The sequence below is a fragment of the Macrotis lagotis genome, chromosome 1 (assembly GCF_037893015.1).
Source record: "Macrotis lagotis isolate mMagLag1 chromosome 1, bilby.v1.9.chrom.fasta, whole genome shotgun sequence".
NCBI lineage: Eukaryota > Metazoa > Chordata > Mammalia > Peramelemorphia > Peramelidae > Macrotis > Macrotis lagotis.
In genome coordinates this window covers 176,169,386-176,189,674 of record NC_133658.1, presented here as the reverse complement: position 1 = coordinate 176,189,674, position 20,289 = coordinate 176,169,386, and the positions used below count along the sequence as shown (strand labels likewise).

General features: G+C 33.4%; 2 protein-coding genes across 11 annotated transcripts in view; one reads left to right on the top strand and one right to left on the bottom strand.

Moving 5' to 3' along the window:
• Nucleotides 1-20,289, top strand: part of MACROD2 (mono-ADP ribosylhydrolase 2) — a 2,318,796-nt gene that overhangs the window by 298,774 nt on the left and 1,999,733 nt on the right. The window lies entirely within an intron of this gene.
• FLRT3 (fibronectin leucine rich transmembrane protein 3) overlaps nt 4,486-20,289 on the bottom strand; it is a 41,702-nt gene continuing 25,898 nt past the window's right edge. For 2 of the 8 annotated variants that reach the window (XM_074209415.1, XM_074209413.1), the window contains 3 exons: nt 18,818-18,921; nt 9,778-10,553; nt 4,487-8,528 (listed from right to left, as the gene is read on the bottom strand). In XM_074209415.1, the coding sequence (XP_074065516.1) occupies nt 6,524-8,473 (1,950 nt within the window). In that variant the 5' untranslated portion in view covers nt 8,474-8,528; nt 9,778-10,553; nt 18,818-18,921 and the 3' untranslated portion in view covers nt 4,487-6,523. Of the gene's footprint in view, nt 8,529-9,777; nt 10,554-12,987; nt 13,299-18,817; nt 19,390-20,289 lie in introns of those variants that run through there. The other 6 variants (XM_074209412.1, XM_074209414.1, XM_074209417.1 and 3 more) reach the window with 6 other exon arrangements.

Sequence of the window (20,289 nt, the reverse complement as noted above, 5' to 3'; positions counted from 1 at the left end):
CTGTATCTTTAGTTTCTGTGTCTGCAACACCACAGAATAAATTGCCAGGTCAAATCTCTATAGGTATTCCTTCCAAGATGATAGCTGGATGTTATTGGCTTGGAAGCTAGATGAGTGTTTTAAAAATTATTGCCACCACTAGGACTTGTGGGCTTATATCACCTCAGTGATGGCTACAGACCAGAGTAGAAGTAAGACCACTGGTCATGGTAGCACTTCTATTTCCAAGACTTAGATGTAACCCTGGAAGGCTGCTTCAGCTGGCAGTTGGTAGGAGTGACTGACCCCTTCATTACAGGTATTGTTTCTCTGGATGATGTCTGTAGGACTTTGAATGGAAACTAGATTGAAGCAGTAGTAGAAGGGCATTGCTATTCCTTAATCTCTGGGATTCAAATTCCTGAGACTATCTCACTCCATGTCTTAGTGGAGGTAGTGATGGTGGTTTGACTCATTTAGCTCAAGCTGCCCCCATCTCCTCTTTTTGAGTTCTACCAGTTATATCCCCAATAGACTATAGTGTCCTTGAAGACAGGGGATGCTTTCTTTTGTCTTTGTATTTCTTGTGTCTTACTCATGCTGATTTATTAATAAAAGTTGAATTAATGAGGTCTGAATAGAGAGGTCTGCTAGCTTCTCCTTTCCACCTGGGTTTGGGTGTGTTCAAAGTTAGCCCTTAATACAAGGTATGATTCAATTAATTAGCTTAAATTTTTCCAAACCAACATATTAAATTTAAATATCACTGAATAGGTTGCACTAACAGATTTTGTTCCATATCCTTGGAAGTTGTTAAATATTAAGCAATACTGGTAACTCTAATTTAATAGTTAGATTTCATAGTTTATATTCACATTACATCTTTTGTATGGAAGTTCAAAATTCTCAAGAAGTTAGCTACAAACTCTCCCCCCTACCATTTTTGTTTTTAAAGGTATCATTTTAAGAAATGTCATTATAATCAATCTCTTTTAATCTATCAAACCTAGATATTGTGTTTTTGTGATGCTTCACTCTAATCCCAAACTTAGGGAGTTCAAATGTTTAATAAATGTCCCAGTCAGCTTACTAAAAGTTGTCTAAGGCACTTATTTGGTTAGCAACCTTAGGATTTCTTTTTCCTTATATTATTGTATAGTAGAGCATAGTATTATATAGTAGTGCTCTCATAGGTTCTATATTTTAAATTCTGAACCAGAACTTGAACACATACTTCAAGAAGACAGTGTTTCAGTGCCCTTATGCTATGGCTCTCACAAAAGACAATAGAGCTTTAAAAAGGTGCTGTAGTAAATTTAGCCACTAACATTTTCCTGAAAAATATTTTATTTCTAAAATGCTGAGTTCAAATCTATTGAACATCACAAATGGGTTGTTTGGGTCTCAAGATAATATTCAGGGAATGACCGTTGATATCAAGAATCTCTGGCAAAACCTAAGACAACCTATGATTATTTGGGAGAAGTTTCCTAGCAAGAAGTCAAAAAATTGTAGACAAGCTCAGTTAGGAAACTGGTATTCTTTCATAAATTAATATTGTTAATATTGCTCTAAGAAAACTGTTCAGGTGGAATCCTGACATCAATTGGTATATTTTTAAAATCATACTTTAATCCCTGTCAGTACTAATGTATAGTGAGGGAGGGCTCATTTCTGTCTACTTCTGTCTTTTAGGACTATTGTTTCTCTGATAATAGATAGCATTTTTATAATGCTTTAATTTCTGCAAAATGATTTTACAATTAATCTTTCATTTTACCTATTTTTTTTCTTCTTACTTATTTCTTCTTTAAGGTTCCCCTAATATTTTAACCTTATTTCACCCATATGAAAAAACCTTGGGAAGTGGATTTGGCACCAGAAAACAGACATTTTAGAGTGAATGAAATAATAAATGAATGCAGATTTAGACTTGATGGAAGGAAAACAAACTTCCTAACAATTAGAACTGGCCCTGAGTGTAATGTACAAGTCACATACTAGACCAGTCAAAGCTTTCCAGACATACTAATCATAAAACCTCAGATCTGGAAAGAACTTCAGAAGCCATCTAGCCTAACCTGCTCAAAAAGTAGTATATCCCTTACAACATATTCTATAAGTGACCAGCCAGCCTTTGCCTGGAGTTCTCCAGTGAGGGATAGGAAGCGTATTCTGCTGTTATCTGCCTTAAGACAACACTTGCTTTTTCTGCTTAGTTTTTGTACCTTGCTTTTTATTTCTGGTTAAATTGCCATCATCATTATTTATCACCTCTGTAACAATATCAATTTCAAAGGAAAAAAAATAAGTACTTACCTCCTGTGTACAGAGCTAGGGATCCTGGGAGATGGAAGGCAGAGTTTGTCAGGTATAGTTCTTTTGTGCCTTCTACATAAATACGATATCATATACACTCTAGTCATTCTCTGCATACTAATTTATTGATTAATCAATAAATAGCAAGTGTAATTTGCAGAGAAGTAGTGATTTTGATCTAGATATGGGGTGGTGGTAGAGCTAGGTGGTGCAGTAGATAGAGCACTGACCCTGGACTCAGGAAAACCTGAGTTCAAATGTGAGGCCAAATCACTTAACCTTTTTTGCCTCCCAAAAAACAAATAGGGGGACTTAAAAGTTATCTAGTTAAGGGATCATAAACTAAGAACTGGAAAAGACCTCAGAGGGTCATCTAGTCCACATCTTGATTTTGTAATTAAGATACCCTGGATCACTGATATTCGGGATCATTCAGTGACTTCGGAAGAACCAAGATTTGAAACAAGACTATCTGACTCTAGATTTTTCATTCTTGTCATTACAGGTATTATTTCCCTCTGAGTCAATAAAAAAAGAGATTTCCTAACAAAGCCATCCAAAATTAAATTGGGCTCCATTGAGAGGCAATGAATATGACTAGACGTCTTTAAGTAGAAGATGACCAATTTTGGATAATGTTATAAGGAAATTCTTATTCAGAGTGTGTTAGAGGTATCTACCAACCCTGAATATACATAATTCTAGGTAGATGGGAATGATATAGCCTATGAAATTCAGTTAGACTAGCTGTATAACAGTTGGAAATTCTCAATTCTCAAAGAAACACAAATTAACATATATTCTTTTGGCCAAAGGAGGAGAAACAAAACAAAATAAAGAAGCAAAAAAAAAAACCAAAACTTTTCCCTTTCCCCCAAATAAAAACTTACTGCAAAAATTATAATTCAGAAGTTACTCTGAAATAAAAGTCTCTACTCCTATTATTTAAGAACCCTGAATAAGAGGGGGCAAACAGTTGATAAGAGTTTTTAGCAGCAGGTAAATGAGCAGCTGTTGAAGTAAATTCAGTAGTCTCTGGCTCTTGTAATGTCTATAGTTTCAAGTGCTTTAGAGCATGATATGTGTCTCTCTTTAAAAAGTTTTTAAGCTTTTGCTTTCATGAAAGCTGTCATGTTGGTATATTAATACAAAATATGTGTTAGTCAGAAACCAGAAGGATAGTAAAGCAAAATTTTTTTAGTTTCTACAACATGGGGGGATACTTTTGAAACAGACATGTCTGAGAGATAGAAAATTGTTGTTCTAAATAGGAAAAAAGGAATTGAAATACAGGGATTTAATACAGTTTCAAGTGGGTGCTTCCAAAAACCAGTTGTTTTTTTTCTTTGTTGAACATTTAGCAAGGGAATCATACCCCTCCCCAACTTTGGTTTCAGCTTTCCAGATGTATTCTTTTAATTTTTAGGTTTTTTACAAGGCAATGGGGTTAAGTAGCTTGCCCAAGGCCACACAGCTAGGTAATTTTAAGTGTCTGAGGTCAGGTTTGAACTCAGGTCCTCCTGACTCCAGTATGCACTACGCCACCTAGCCACCTCCCAAATGTATTCTTGTTGAACATATAGATCATAAATCTTCAAACTTAGACTTCTCTTTTCTTTATTTCCACATTGATGCCAATTTGGAGGTATATTTTTGTCAATAGCAATTTTAGGTAACTAAATTTGGTAATTTGTATGAAATATTATCAATTGCCCTTTGGGGCAAATTTGGCAGGTTTATAAATGTTTATTTTTCCAACAGAAATTTAGAATATCCTAGTAACCTTAGAAAAAGAATATGATAATCCTAACTTTCTATCTTCATAACTTCTAATTGTCTTCACATGTTTCAAAGAAATATTCCTATCTCATCCTTATTCTCAGCCACATAATATAAGACAACACTTGATAAGAGAGCACATTTTAGCACATACTCTCAAATTCTCTATGCCTTTGCAAGACATTATGTTTCCCCTTGTGCTATAACATTTTTTTTAAATAGAAGATTAGTTCATAGGTTTATAGGGACTTAAAGGAATCTAGTACTTTTTCTTATTTCTTATAGAACCATATATGAACTATTTTGATGAAATGATCATATTTGGAAATTATCTCTCTTAAAAAAAGAGTTCAAAATCTTTCTCAGTAACCTGTTCCCATATTTAGAATTATAATTTGTGTAAATATAAAACATATCCTGGAAATAAATATTTTCTCAACAGGAAATTTAAATAAAGTATGGTCTAAATGACCCAAGAACTTTTCTGAAAGTGGATAATTAGAGCCTTCTGAGTGATAATGAAGCATTTCTGATCCACTATTAGACCAAAAATATATTCTGTTTCCAAGAGAATGATACAAATTGCAGCATTGCATTTTATGGGGGGGAGTTATTCTTTAACTTTTCAAATATTCACTCATTGACAGTACAAGAAAGGCAGTGCAGACAAGAGATAAACACTTTGTTACTTTAATACTTGTTTTATGGCCACTGTCAAGTTCATATGCTTTCTGGGGGATCATTTTCCATCTAATATAATAATAATGATAAAAAAACAACCTGAAAGATATGTCAGTAGAATGCATTTATGTGTTAAACACTTTAAGCACTTCTGAGTAAAGTGGAGCACAAATTCAAGTTGCAAATTAAAAAAATACCAATCTCTTTATGTCTATCATTATGCATAGGATGCATTTGGAATTATCAAGTTTGTAGGTGTTTTGCTGTTTTATCTAAATTCAATGATATAATTTTGAAAAAGCAAATACAGTTGTTCTGTCCTTATTTTTTAAATTTTATTCAGCAATAAGACCAATATTTTTCATATTTAAGGGTGTATGAAAAATTTGTCGAGTTTTAAAAGCTGAATACATGTAGCGTTGGATCAAGGCACATACAAGACTGGCCAAAGGGCGTACAATGCACTTTGGTTTTTAGTTGAAAATTAAGAAAAATAACAATCATGGCAACAAAAGGGTGGCTTGGTTTTTAAACAAGAAATAGCTCACAATTGAGTAGGAAGCTAAAAAAAATGTTACATTACAAGTTTATCATGTAATTTCTGAAAAACTGTGATAGTAATGGGCAGTATTCTTGGTCATAGTGAAATCAAATTGAGTACATTTATGTACAGTGTGAAAACATTTTATAGATACCAGAACTAAATTTGAGATCTAATATTCATTAAAATTCACACTTATTGAACTACTTAATCTCGATTGTCAAGGGGAAATGCTTATTATATAACTCTACCTCTTATTGTTTATTAGATTAGGATATCAGCATTGGTGTCCCTTTTCAGAATAACAGCTTATAGAGAATTACAAAGTATGTATTTAGAATTCTCCTTTGCAAAAAAAAAGCAGAATGGTAGTGTATATAAAACCAAACTGCAGTTCTAGTAATAGTGATTATTCTATGCAAGATAGGTATTCTGAATTCCCTATATATATTTTCTCATACTTGGAAGCCCAGTTACATTTTTGGATATGTGATGATGTTCTTGAAGTCTTATTAAGTATTGCATTTAACTAATGGGCCTCAAATTCTTGCTTTCATGCAATCAATTTCATTCATGTGAATGAATGTACAGAAAGAATACTTTCAGTCTTTATTTTTTTAAGGGAAGATCTAATTTGCTTAGAGATAAAATGGTGATAATTCAGAAAGTTGATATTGCCCATTACTTCACGAACTTTTGTTTATTGAGTTGCATTAGGGTGTACATATTTGATAGCCTGCACATTGTTTTGTGAATTTTTGCAATTATATATTCTCAATCAGCCAGTTTTTACATTTTATTAATACCAAAGTGGAAAATGGCCTGTGCTTATACTACAAGGATCTCAAGTGAATGCAAAGGTCCTGATTGTTCAACACAGCAAGAAAATTCACTTTCACAGTCAACAAGTCATCTTACTCAGTAGAACACAAAAGTAAATGGTTTGTAACTTCAATATTTGCAAGGAAAATACAGTACAAATTACTAAAAAATACTAAAATATAGAATTGTGGTCAGGTGTCTCCACTACATTAATCGCAGCAGTAACCTGAAATTTGAAACTTTTAATAAAAAGTTCTTAAATATAAATTATATGGCAAATGTACAGTACATTGCTTTTTTTTCAGTCTTTAATCCAGTGTTTTGCAGTAGAACAGGTACTCACAGTCACCTCCCTTGGGTTTAAAAAAAAAACCAAAATAAAGTCTGTTGAGTCTTTCAGTATCATGAATGGGAATGATCAGAATCTGGAATACCACTGTCTCTGTAGCTTCTGTTACTACTGCTCTCACTGTGGTTACTTTTATACAGATTTATTCCATTAGGTGGAAATATGGTATGTATTACAAACTCCTCCTTAGATATTGGTTCATTGTTTATTGGTAACATCTGAAAAGAAGTCTCCCTGATTTCCAGGATAGAGTTGTCCTTCTTAGTTCCAGCTTCAGCATAGTCATCTTTTCTCCTTCTCCCTTTGCTATAAGCACAGTTCCTTGAGAATAGCAATCCATTTCTATGAACATACCAGCACACTAAAGCGAGTAGTGCAATGGCCACTAGTGCTACAGCACCCCCAATGATGGCAGCCAAAGGTAGACTGGAATTTTTGTAAGGTTCTTTCTCTTGTTCTCGGTTAAGGGTGGTTGTGGGATTGTACATTTTTAGGGGTGCAGTTTCAGTTTCTATACAAACTGGGGTTTCATCAGAGAGATAGAGATTACTGGTTTCCATGGGAACCATGCATACTCGATATGGTGAATCTGGCTCAAGGGCTGTGACTAAGTATTCATTCCTATCTCCTGTGACTATCGTTTCAGTTATAGATCCAAATGCAGGACTATGACCCAGTTTGAGCCAACTGAGTCTTAAAGCCGTCATGGGTAGTGCAAGTTTCCAAGAAATACGAATGGTCTCAGTGCTAACAGATTTCACAGTAATTGTAATAATTTTCCTCACTGGACTCACTGTGGTACGATGGTCCTTATTGAGTTTGGGATTCTTTACATCAGGTTGTTTGGTCACTGAAACTGGCCTCTGTCCTTGGGCAGGATATAGTGTATTGGGTATCGAAGTAGTTATCTGAATGGTGCTTACAATCCCACTGTCTTTACAATCAAATAGTTCTGTATTGAGGTCCTTGATAGCCATTCCACGAACTTTCTCAGGGGCTTGGCACATAAGACCACGGACATTAACTTTCACAGGTAATGACTGTAACCAGTCACGTACCCATTTCATTTTGCACCCACAGTACCATGGGTTGTTGCGAAGATACAGTTGAGTTATATTATCCAGATCATCAAAGATGCCCTGAGGTAAGTTACTTAAGTTATTATTGGACATATCTAATCGATACAATTGCCTCAGATAAGAAAAAGCATTTGGGGGCACCCGGTTGATGTGGTTTTCTTGAAGATAAAGCTTTCTCAGGTTTGTTCCTGGCAAATTTACTGGTGCAGCAGTAAGGGAATTTCGAACCAAAGACAATTCTGTTAAATTGACAAGATTCATGAAAACTTTGTCTCCTAATCCATGGTTATTTAATAGGTTTCCATCTAAAACTAGGCGTTTTAAGCTAGTAAGATCTTGAAGAGATGGTGATGAAATTGTAGATATTCGATTATCATCCAAGCGTAGCTCTTCTATAGTCCTAGGTAAGCCCCAGGGAATGGTACTAAGGTGATTCCGGGACAGAAAAAGCAGTCTAAGGTAGTTGTTATCCCGGAAGGCTCCATCTTCAATGCTAACAGCTGAAACAGAGTTATCATCCAAATGCAGTTCTTCTAGATAAGGAATTTTTGACAGTGAATCATAAGTAATGGTCCTTATATTGTTTTCCTGTAAATGTAATTCTTTAACATACTTTGGGAGATTAGTTGGGAACTCATCTAAACTGTTGTGATATAAGTATATTCTTTCTACTTTTAGCAAGTTTTTAAGCTCTGAAGGAATCCCTGCATTATTTATTTGATTGTTCTGAAGGTAGAGGGTTGTAGCATCCTCTGGGATTCCAGTAGGAATGGATGTCAGCTGACGATCATTACAATAAATGAATCCTGCATCACATCGACACAGAGAAGGGCAGGATTTGGCCATGACTGATTGGGGTGCCATCTTGAGGAATAGCCCTATTTTAGTCCAGATTAGGAAGATGTTCCAGATTGGATTGATCATGGTCAGCAGTGTTGAGGTCTTCACAGAAATATTTTTCTCTTGATTTCTCAGTGTCCTATAAGATAAAAATTAAAAAGGATAGTAATTCAATCAGCAATTAGAAATCATGATATCAAAAACATGTATGAGAAGAAAAAGTTTGAGTTTACATTGCTTATTACTTACAGATTATTCAATGCTTTTGTACATAAGTAAACTATTGCTTTTGATTTAATTCCTTTTTATGGCAAAATAACTCTAATATTAATGTATTAATAAATTGTCCAAGTACGTTTCTTATCATTGATTTCAGTCCTCAATCAAGGATTAGATTAAAAGCAATGTCTGAATTTCTTCCTTTAGTCTGAGTCTTATTACTAATAATGGTTCAACTTTTTGACCTTGGATATGGTACTTTTACTATTATCTGTCACTGCACTGTGATTTTAGAAGGTTTATTATTCTTCAGTAATAGAAATTGATTAAAATGCAAGCAGAAATATAACAAATTTCCATTCTAAGAAAATTAAGCCCAAAATAATTAAAATTATCCTTTGGAGATATACTGGAACCTTTTAAGGGTAATCACTAATTTCTTTTGTTATCATTGTTAATGTGGTTTTTTTTTTAGACAGTTTCTAGAGAAAAAATACATATCCCAGGTAGTTGGGAAAAGTTTGTGCTACTACTACTATTTTCCAAATAACTGGATATAAAATTCCAATTCAGGGACATCAGCAAGGTAGGGGGGAAATAATGGGGGAAAGCAACAACAGCAATAGAAAAATATTGATCTACAGTCAGAATATTTGGATTCAAATCATGGCTCTGTCCTTTACTACTTATAAGGCCTTGGGCAAGCTATTCTCTTTCTGTGGGTGTCAAAACTGTAAAATGGTAGGTTGAGTATCCTCTCTAATTCTTGAGTGCTATGAATAATTTATGTTAAAACTTTCCCTCTCAATCATTTTCTTATTTTTGAATGTGGCATGTTCTATGAACCATATTTTAATAGATCCAGACTTTTATATAGTTTATTAAAAGTTATCAACAATATACTCAAGTATGCCCTTCCACTGGAATTGTCAAGGCAAAAATGACATTTTGGTACTTTTTGGCATCATTTGGCTATTGGCAATATAGATCCTTCTTACACAATGTTCAAATTTTAAATTCCCAACATTTTTCAGCTTCCACTATGATTAGAGAATAGGCATTTGTAGTGGTATCTGGGTGCCATAATTTCACATGCAAGGTAGGTCTAAGTAACAATTTCTTTTCATCCTTTCATGAATGAAAACAAAGTACATTAATATCTGTCCTACCTTAATTAGAGGTGTAAGTCAAATCTGTGCTGGCAGGAATCCAGTATATATATATGTATATATTTATATATTGGTTTCCGGAGAGGGCCTGTGACTCTTCAACTCTTGTTCAGTCCATGAAGTTGCTACTTGACTGTTTATTCGAAGGGGCCTCTGCCACATATACCTCCAGACAAGGCTCACTGTTCTCAGTGAACATTCCAGCAGTGGTTCATCATGGTAGACAAGTGTATTAGATTGTAGGATGGAAACAATTCAGCTTCCTGTTACTGTGTACAACACATGACTTCCTATATGTTTTTTCCCCTCAAATAGAAGCTCTGTGTCGAGTTTCTTTTGTATAGTTTAATACCCTTAATGGAAGTTGCCCTCTTGGAAATTCTTATATCCTCTTCTGTGTAGTGTCAGAGACAGTAACTTCAGATCCACATGAAGAAAACCATTCATGATGTAAGGCCTATATAATAATAGGTTTTTCAGGCAGTTGCCCCCAAACTCTCCTCCTGGATAAAATTACCCAAGTATAAACTTTGTTGAGTAGCTATATCCCGAGGTATGCATACCTGCAGTGAAACAGCTATTTCCAGTTTTTGCTTCTATGTTCTTTTTCAGAATTTCTGATCAAATATTTCTTATTATTATGCAAGAATAGGTGGGTTATTTTTGAGATGTTAAAGAAAATAGAATTCAGATCATCTTCTGTAGAAATAAAAAAAGGAGCAGACTCTATTTCCTCCAAGTATCTCTTCTAAAAAATCCTGGGTCAGTTAATTAACCTGTGAAAATAAACAAGGCTCAATGAACTGTTGATAAAATCATACCCTAACATAATGAAAGAAATTTTTAGGGGTTAAGCCACTTCTATTATTTATATAATCAACAGATCTTTTGACCTAGTATCTGGTAAAAAACAACTGAAATAAATAGATTTATCATTTGCTTCTTTTTATATTTACTATTCTCCTTCTCTAAAATAACAAGAACTGAAATTAGGTTCAATAAATATTCTATAAGGAAATTTTATCTTGCTAACTAAGAACCACTATTTCTATACTATTTAAGCACAGCTTCACCTAATATTTCACTTGCTGCTACCAGAACTTTAAAAGTCTACTTTTTCATCTTTTCTTTAGGCATGATATTCTGTTTCCCCCACCTCTTACAAGTACATGTTAAATAAACAACCAAATGTATCATGGAAAAATTAATCAAAACACTATAAATCTTTGATATTTTGTAAACAACTCATATTTTCATCATAGGTTAACTACAACATATATTTGAAAAAAACTTTTTAGAATTCTTATGATTTGCCAATGGTGAAATGTGATATTGTCTTTTTACTTTAATTTTTTTCACCTATATACTATGAATTCCAAGTCCCTACTTCATTAGAGGTGTTTGTGAAGCTTAATTGGCAGTCCAGAAACCCTAGGTAGGTCTTGGTCAGAGGGAAACACAGAAGTGAAAGGCTTAATTATTGTCTTGGTGAGAAGAATATTTCTGTTTTTGTCTGTAGACTTATAGTAGTTTTAAAAATTTATATTTGGGACTAAAAGATCTTTTATTAAAACTAATAAATTATAATGATAGATAACAGCTTACATTAAAACATGATAGTGCATTTTTTCACTTTTAAAAACAAAACTTCATTATAATAAATAATTTTATTTAGTATCTAAAGAAGGGGATTAAACTCTGACTGATGAGAGCAATTATTTGAATGATAGCATTTTATTTTGGCCACTGGCTAATAAGACAGGCTCTTCATTTGTTTACTTTACCTTGTGAAAGGTCACAAGGAAGAGCATCTTTATGAAACAGAGATGCTTGACCCTAAAATTAAGGACTGGAATAGCAGTAATTTACTTTTCTCTGTAGTATTATATTGCATCCAACAAGGAGAGCATCTGTTACAGAATTCAAACCTTATAGAGAAACAGTACAGAAGCTAAGCAGAAGCTGATTGTTTTTGGTTTTAAATAAAAAAATAAATAGTTTATTCTTAAATGACACTGAATCTAATTTTATAATAAACTCAGGCTAATTGTATTAATAATAGAATTAAAGATTTTCTTTTTCAAAATCACAGGTATCTTTAATTTATGACTTGGGCAGCTTGAACTGAGAAAAGCAATTTATAGCAGATGTATAAAGCAATCTGTAATGAATATTGCAAAATGCCCACAGAGGAAACTTTAAATGATTCATTTTTTAATGTGAGGTTTGAATATGATGCCTTTCAAACTTCCCTGGGAATTTTTGAATTACCGTACTACATTTTCTTGAAAACATTTGTCTCTTCTTCAAGTGGCAATGCAAGCTAGTAAGATCATAATTGCAAATCTACTTTTAGAATTATTTGCTGTAAACATTTCATAGGCATGAAAATAGTATGAATATATTTAAAGGTAATAAGATAATTAAGTAATTTTGCTTCTTAGAAAATAATTATTTTTCTATTAAATATTATTAGAAACTGATTAAAAACAACCAGGAAAACAGCTGAACCTGCTGAATAAGTCAAGTCAGACATTTCTTATTTTCCAGAACAATTTTAAACAATTCTGAAATTGAGATGATGAAATCACTGGATTAGTCTGAAAAAAAAATTGTTGATACCTTCACCCCACGCCTGCTCCCCCATGCAGGTTTATCTAGAACATGCATTAAGGTGTTGCCAATATCAATAACCAAAGATAAAAGAGAGTATTTTTAATCACTTGCCTGACTAGAAACAGAGCTGAATTGAAATCAAACTCTTTCTCTACATGGGCTTAAACACTTTCTGCACTGAGAAAGAAAACCAGTTACACTTTAGTGGAGAAAAGAAAAAGACAAATGTATTTACTTTGCCTTTTCACTTTTAAACTGCTTTCTTTGGGCCCCATTTGATATGCAAACCTACATTTGCTACTTTTACAATAGTGGCAATAACTTGGGATTAAATTGAGAGCACTAAAGCTCATTAAGTTCTTAGTAACTGTCTTTCCCTCCTCCCTAAATTGCATCAAAACAAAAAGAAAAAAATTTAAAAAGCAGGTCTCTTTAGAGAAGAATGACACAGTTTCAAATATATGGATTAAGTTTATAACTTCCCTCTCTTTCCTATACCCTTATTTAAACTGAAAACAATTCAATTCAGGATTTGATTGTGTTTGATATCTCAAACTTCCCTTTTATATTTGAAACCATAGCTCAAAACAATACCTTTTGCATATCAAAGGCTATAGTGATCTATCCACATAGAATCTGGGTATCCTGCTGCCAAGCTCAGACTCTCCTCTTCTTGAGCTCTCTCTACATAGTCACTGACATAGAGTCATTATAGTTGAGTCTGCATGATGAAAAGAAAAATGACCCCTGCTGGTATAGACACTGTGGGCAGGTTTCCACAACATCAAATTCAGAGCCTTTTATGGATTCAGGGTTTTGAAAGAACCTATTAAATTTGAACAAAAAAAGGATCAATCTTCTTTTTAAAAATGTTAAAAGAGTAACTTAGGGAAAAATAAATGGAATTCTAGTTAAAGGAATGTTTTATCTTAATTTTTAGAAATGGTTTTGTCATAAGACTTTATCATAACTTTGAAATTATAACAAGGACAAAAAGTCAATCGTTGTATCAGTGTATATTTATTCTTATAGTGTCTTTGGAACAGGAATTTCCCTGTTCCATTATTTTTAATAAAATTTAGTGATCTTTTTGGATTCAGTGACCAATAAAATTATGTATATAAATATATACTATATCTATATCATTTGATATGTGCTATATATATAATATCCAAATACATTTCAGAATAAACCATATGAAGAATAAGACATTTGAAAAATTAATACAATTTTATGAAATTGTTACCCAAGGTAGACAACAACTTTTTTGAAAACAAGTCAGTAACTAAAGAATTTACACACACACACACACACACACACACACACACACACACACAAAAACAGACATTAAACTGTCTACTTTGTTTTGAGAAGAGGAAGGATTAGTATTTAGAAATACTGGCATTTGTAGTAAAATGAGGTCAGAGCCTGTATAGAGTTAGTGCCAACTTCTCACATCCATTATTTTCTATTTTTTATTTTAAATGTGCTGGTTTATTTTTCATTGACCTTGATTATTTAAAATGCTATTTATTCCTATTTTCCTTTCAAATTCCAAGCATAATATAAAGATATGGGACTGTCTCATTATGGTTTCCCTTTTAATTATCTTTGGAAAATATTTTCTTAAGATGGTGAACTATAATTTTTTTCCATCTTAAAACCAAGAAGAAATTTACTTATAGAGCTTCTAATCCAAATTACTTGCATTATTGTTGTGAATGCAGTCCAAGGTAAAAAGAAAATAGGCTTGATAGAGCTCACTTTGTTTTTATAAATGCTCTTAGGTAACAGGGCACATATGCAGAGGATTAGGAAAGTAATTTGCTTATGAAGGCTTCAATTGCAGCTAGAGAGCTTAACAAAATGATCAAAAGCATGTGCACTAAGTTATTATAGCACCAAATAGTATTTAAAACAAAGTAGATACATGGTTAGCCTTAAAAATGGAGAACGTAAGGTTAGTTGATGGTGACAGCAAAATGCTTTCTAAGCACCTTCTCTAGCTAGTAGTTAAATTTTCCACGATCATCAAATTTCAAGAAAGTTCCCATTCTTTTGTTTAATGCTAGGCAAGCAGAAGGACCTCTAACTCTTCTCTTGAGAGTCATGAAGTCTAAAGGGTTTGCTGAGATGCAAAGAAGCAAGTGTGCCTTTTTAAACTAGTTTTCTAGACCATTTTATAGCAAGAAAGGTTCCCCCCCCTTCCTTTTATGTAAAATTGAATATAACAATTAAAAATATTGGGTTTTTCTCTTTTTACATCACTGATTATTTTTCCCATTAAATTTGTGATGAATGAACCTGATCCTGCTTCATTTACTTTGGCTTGTAAAGTTAAATGGAGCATCCTTAAAACAAAAAAAGCAAACTGGATGCTACTTCCATCACTATATATTAGATTTAATTAAAAATAAATAGCAAAAGTGGGACTGCAATTTCCTTTGGGGAAAGTCAAACTAAGTAAGTTTGAGTCTGTAAGAGTAATATATTCATTAATTTTTTTCCCAAGAGTTTTTGGGGAGTACTTATCACCAACCATGTAATACTATTTTCATCTACATTAATATTAAAGCATGATATACTATTTGATTAAATTATATAGTCTATTTTATTGGACACATCAGATTCGATATCTTTTTGTTTTCTAACACTTATTTTCATTTGAATTCCGGAATTAGAAAATTTACATTTTATTTTCTTCTGTCTCATTGGTATTAATTTTAAACAGAATAACAAAATTCAGTCAACTAATAATTTCACGAAAGAGCGGCACACTTTTAAAATTGTTTTTTAACTAAATGTGGACTCAGCTTGTCTTCTCTAAGTTGCCAAGGTAACTTGCCCACATCTAAAGTAAAAAGCATAAAGAACAAAAGCTATCTTTGTCTTATCAAGTGAGAGCAATTTCTTCCTGCCTCCAATTTCAGTAGAGCAATACCTGGAAAGGGCTTTCATAAATTCCTGACCTTTGTTTTAAGGTAGAGAAAGAGCTTATGCATATTCAAAACAACTAAGCAACTATGTTGCTTAAATGTTTTATTCCTTTCTAATTAAAAAATTTTTTTAAAAATTTCTCATCTGTAGAAAATAGCTTGAGACCACATTGAAAAAAATGCTTTTTATATGTTATAGAAAATGACTTTATTCTATTAACTTGAGCTATCAAAAATGACATCATATTATTTATATTCTGAAACTGTAACATATATCCCAAAATATAAAATCTTGACTTTTGAAAGGCAAAATTTGTTATTCAACTATGTCTTTGGGGATGGGGTAGGGTAAATTTGTTGATTTCTAGAAATTTCCTGCAATGATGTCATGTTATTAATACTTAGAATATATTTTTGTTTATTCTCTATAGAGAAAATGCATTTTTCAGGACTAATATTACTGTGAGTTTACTGTAGAGTTTTTGCCCACTGGGGGGTGGTACACTCTACAAGAAGCCTGCTTTTAGGAGCCACAAGTCAGATGTTTGCTGCTGCTGTCCAGTTTTTCTCTGCTTTAATTACAACAAAGCCTCCTGTTGAGAAGAACAGTGAAGGCCTCAGGGGGCAAGAATGAGGGGGGGGGAGTGGAAAAGAAATTTCAGCCTTTAAAAGATTTCCTGAATCTTACTTTCTACATTGACTTCATTTACCATGGCTTTCTAAAAATAACTGACAGTTCATTGTAAATCAACTGGTTCGAATTTCAGAAAATTTAAAAGATATATTCAGAATGATCGATTAGCTTTAGTTTGATTGATCACATCCTTTGTTTTGTAGGCCACCCACCTTTTTTTTTAAGGGAGACTTCCCTAAATATTCATTTTAAGCAAAATCAAAAGATAATTTCCAGAATTAGTATATAGGTAGACAGTGTTATTATGCTGAATAATGTCAATTTAAAAGCAGAAACATTTTATAGATATTTGATATGTCACAAAATAAAAAGACTAAATTCAAAGCAAGTTCTCTGGTAACCATAATTCTAGGTTTTGAAACTGTTAAACATACTCTAATAAGGTGGAAAAGAGTTGGGTTATGTGGCCTCGGAAAGTATAGAAAATTTCTCTAAGATGGACTTAAATATTTTAAAACACGAGTAATTGTGGTTTTCATCTTGAGGGACTAGTGTTCCTCCATTAGAGCTCTATGTCCTAAGGCAGGAGGAGATGCTGAGCATAATTGGAGTTTCTGTTTGATTGGGTGATACAGTCTAGAGAAGAAACTGGGATAAAGATAATTAATAGCCTGCTTACAAAGTCTGACAGCCACAAGATTTCAACCAAATTTATTTCACACTGCTTCATTTAGCTCTAGAAAAGTTTTGATAGAATTTGAGGATCATTAATTAGCACTTGAAAAAAAATATTTGGTGTTTTGTTGTCATTCTCTGTTATGACAGGACTTCATTATTTTACTTATCCTAATAAATGCAATTTTATATACTGATTGATTATATATTTGACTGATATTAATGGATGGGAGGTCTTTAACAGCGACTTCTGAATTGGCTATAATTGATTTTTAAAAAAGGGTTAGCAGAGAAGTCACTTATTCAACCAAATTAGTAACCAATAGATAACAATACCTGACACAACAGTAATGAGTTCATTATTTTCATTCACTCACTCATTTTAATACATTTGCTGTCACTTAAAAAAAAAGTTGCATTTGAGGTTTTTAATTTCTGCTATTCCAAAAAGAAAGTCATTTATATTTGATTAAGAAATTCTATCACATTTGGGTAAGCCTGTTCCTTGTTTGTGATATATCATTATCTCATTTATTTTAAGACTAGTGATACTCATGTAAATTTTGATTTATGTGTGTGTGTGTGTGTGTGTGTGTGTGTGTGTGTGTGTGTATGTGTGTGTGTGTGTGTATCAGGCTCTGTCTGATTTAATATTTTATTTGCCTGGCAAAAATGGAGTAAATGGTGCCTTTTGCAGGATTTTTTTAAAAAAGATTACTAATAAATATGCATCCACCACTTTGGGACAAGCACAAAATATATTTCCCTAAATCCATTCTTCATACACAGGCTAAAATGGATTTTTCTTAAGTAGATTTTCAAATGAAGGTTTTTCTAAGGATGAGTCAGTTTTCTAGTGGGTGCAGTTATTTTATGTCTGCTATTTTGGTTATTTACACATGCAGATATGTGGTCTTAAATTTTACATATACAAACATTTGGTGGATCCTGAAAAGAAGAGCAGTTGAAATTGTTTTAATACCTTAAAATATAACTCTTTTTTAATTGTGAAAGAATTTGAATCCATTATTCAAGATCTAAATTTTTTTTACTCTCCTTTAAAAAGGAAAAAGAAACCCACTCCAAATAAAAAAAAAGATCTAAAAGATATGTAGGGAATTGGGCCCTGTTGAACTACTTGCCTCAGTGCAACCATTTTATTCCAAACCTAATCGACTAAATTTTTTAAAAAAATTTTTGACACACCTCCTTACTACTTTTCAGAAATTTTTTTTTGTATAACATTTTCAGAGTCTAGATCTTAGGTGAATGAAGGTTTTTAGGCTTAGGTTTTTGGTGTTTTTTTCCCCCCTCCAGGGGGTGAGGGTAGATTTGTTAATCTGGTCCTATTGCATGCATGATGCATAGCTCTTAAAGCTTAGCTTTGTTGGTTTCTCTGAGTGGACTTTGTCTGAATTACCATGCCGGTCACATACTACATTTGTCCAAGCAATGAATTTTGGCATTATAGTAGAGAAGGAATATGGTTTGGAAGTCTCCCTCTCCTCTGGGTTGAATTAAATAGTTGTGATCCACAAGTCTGAAATCTTCAAAGCAGAAATGTGGGCTAGCAATTCTAGCTTTAAAATCTAGGTGTAGCTGTTAATCCTTTACAAAAGCATATAAGTCTACAGAAGTAGCTGTGAGCAAGACGTCTGCTTTTCATGTCCTGACTGCTTATGTGCTGAAGGCTTATTGATTTCCTTTCACAGTTGTAAAAACGACAATTGCCCATCATACCACACATGCAGCAGAGTCCAAGTTTGTCAAACATTCTGTTTCCCTAGCCCAGCAAAAAATCCGAATTGAAAATTCGGGGTAAGCCAACCAGCCAAGTTTTCAACTTGCTATTTTCTAAGGTGATCTTTTCAAAGGATCGATGCCATGAAGACAAAACTACTCCATTTGCAAAAAAAAAAAAAAAAATTATAGGCAGGGCTTTTAAGAAACTTCCCATGTACGGGTTCTATGGGAAAATCCATTTTTATATGTTGGTTTTACAACCATACCCGTTCATCTGTATGACTGAGAGCTTAGATTAAGATTTCCTAGTGAAGAAGTAAAAGATCAAAGTTTCTGGGAAAATTGAGAGAGAGAGAGAGAGAGAGAGAGAGAGAGAGAGAGAGAGAGAGAGAGAGAGGAGAGAGACAGAGAGACAGAGAGAGAGCTACACACTTACCAGAAAGCTGAAGGAAAGAAAGGAGATCCTATTTACAATGGCCAGCTCCAGTTATAATTCCATTGATTGGGAAGTGAAATAAGCAACCTCCTTCCTCGGCAGGTCTGGAAGACACAAAGCAAACAGCAGCTGCAGTCCCCAGCGAGCTGGTCCTGTTTCAGATCCCTCAGACCAAGCAGGAGTGAGAGAGGGAAAGCATTCCAGTTTCGTGCACACACAGCCCACCTCCAAGTCTGAAGTTAAAGCTTCACCTCGCAGTGGTTGAAGAAGGGGGTGATGTCATAGATGGGCAGGACTTAGCCCAGCTCCCCTTCAGTGAGCTAACTGGCTAAGCAAGACATCTGGGCTTTGCCAACGCTAGAGGGGGTAAGAGAAGTCTAAATAAGGCAGAGTCTGCCAAAAGCCTTCTTCTGATCCCGGCTGCCTGGTTTGAGGAGCAATCCTTTGAAATCTCAGCATTTTAAAAGTTTTCTATAGTCGTGGAGTAGCATCGCAGAGGTTCACTTTCCTAGATGTCTCCAGCATTTTCTCCAGCATTTTAGTATTTTGCTCATGAGATTTCAATTCCTCCTCTATTTGTTAACAGAAAGACATAAAAATGAAATTTAGCATAATTTGATTATTTTTATTATTGACTAATGACAAGTAGAGTGATAGTTTTATTATAATTATATATAATAGAGACAAGCAGTCCCAATCGATCAATGACAGGCATGCAAATTATGTTTTTTATAATCTTGGTTAAGATACTGATTATTCATTCTGGGAGAAGGGAAAATGGCAAAAATCAAAAATTAAGTAAATTTTTTTCCCTTCCTTCAGGCATTTACTATTTTCTTCTTTATGTCAAATATTTCCTGATATTCTTTTCCCCACAATTTAGGGACATTTCTATCCTGACTCTAGATTGAATCACTAGTATTTAAAGTTCCAGGCTAGAAAGTAATAAAACATGTAAGAATATTTTGGTCTCCTTTACATCATAGTTGTAGTGAACATGTCTTAAGATGCCCTAAAAGTGATGAAAACTGCTATTGAAATGACTTATGTTGAAATAATATTCATTTAAAAATTGCCTATGAGAAAAAGATGAAAGTTGGATATGTTTGGAAGAGATGATTAATATCTGTTCAAATGCTTTTGAACTTATGCTTATTATTTTCATAATACCACCATTTCTGCAACTTCCTAAATAGTTTTCCCAGAGTATTTAAATTCTATCATTGAATGAAAACAATACTGGAGAGCATTTTGTCTTTTAAGCTTCTTCTAAGAACCAAAGAAGACATTTTGACTTTTAGTTTACCTGGAAAATAATATCATTCAACAAGTATCTTAATATATTTTGCCCTGGAAAACTAAAGGCTTTCTCCATTGTCTGTTTTTCTTTTCTTAGACTTCTCATATTTGCTTCTATAAGAGACCAGCTAATTGCTTTTCCTAAGAGTATTTGATTAAAGTTTCTTTATTAG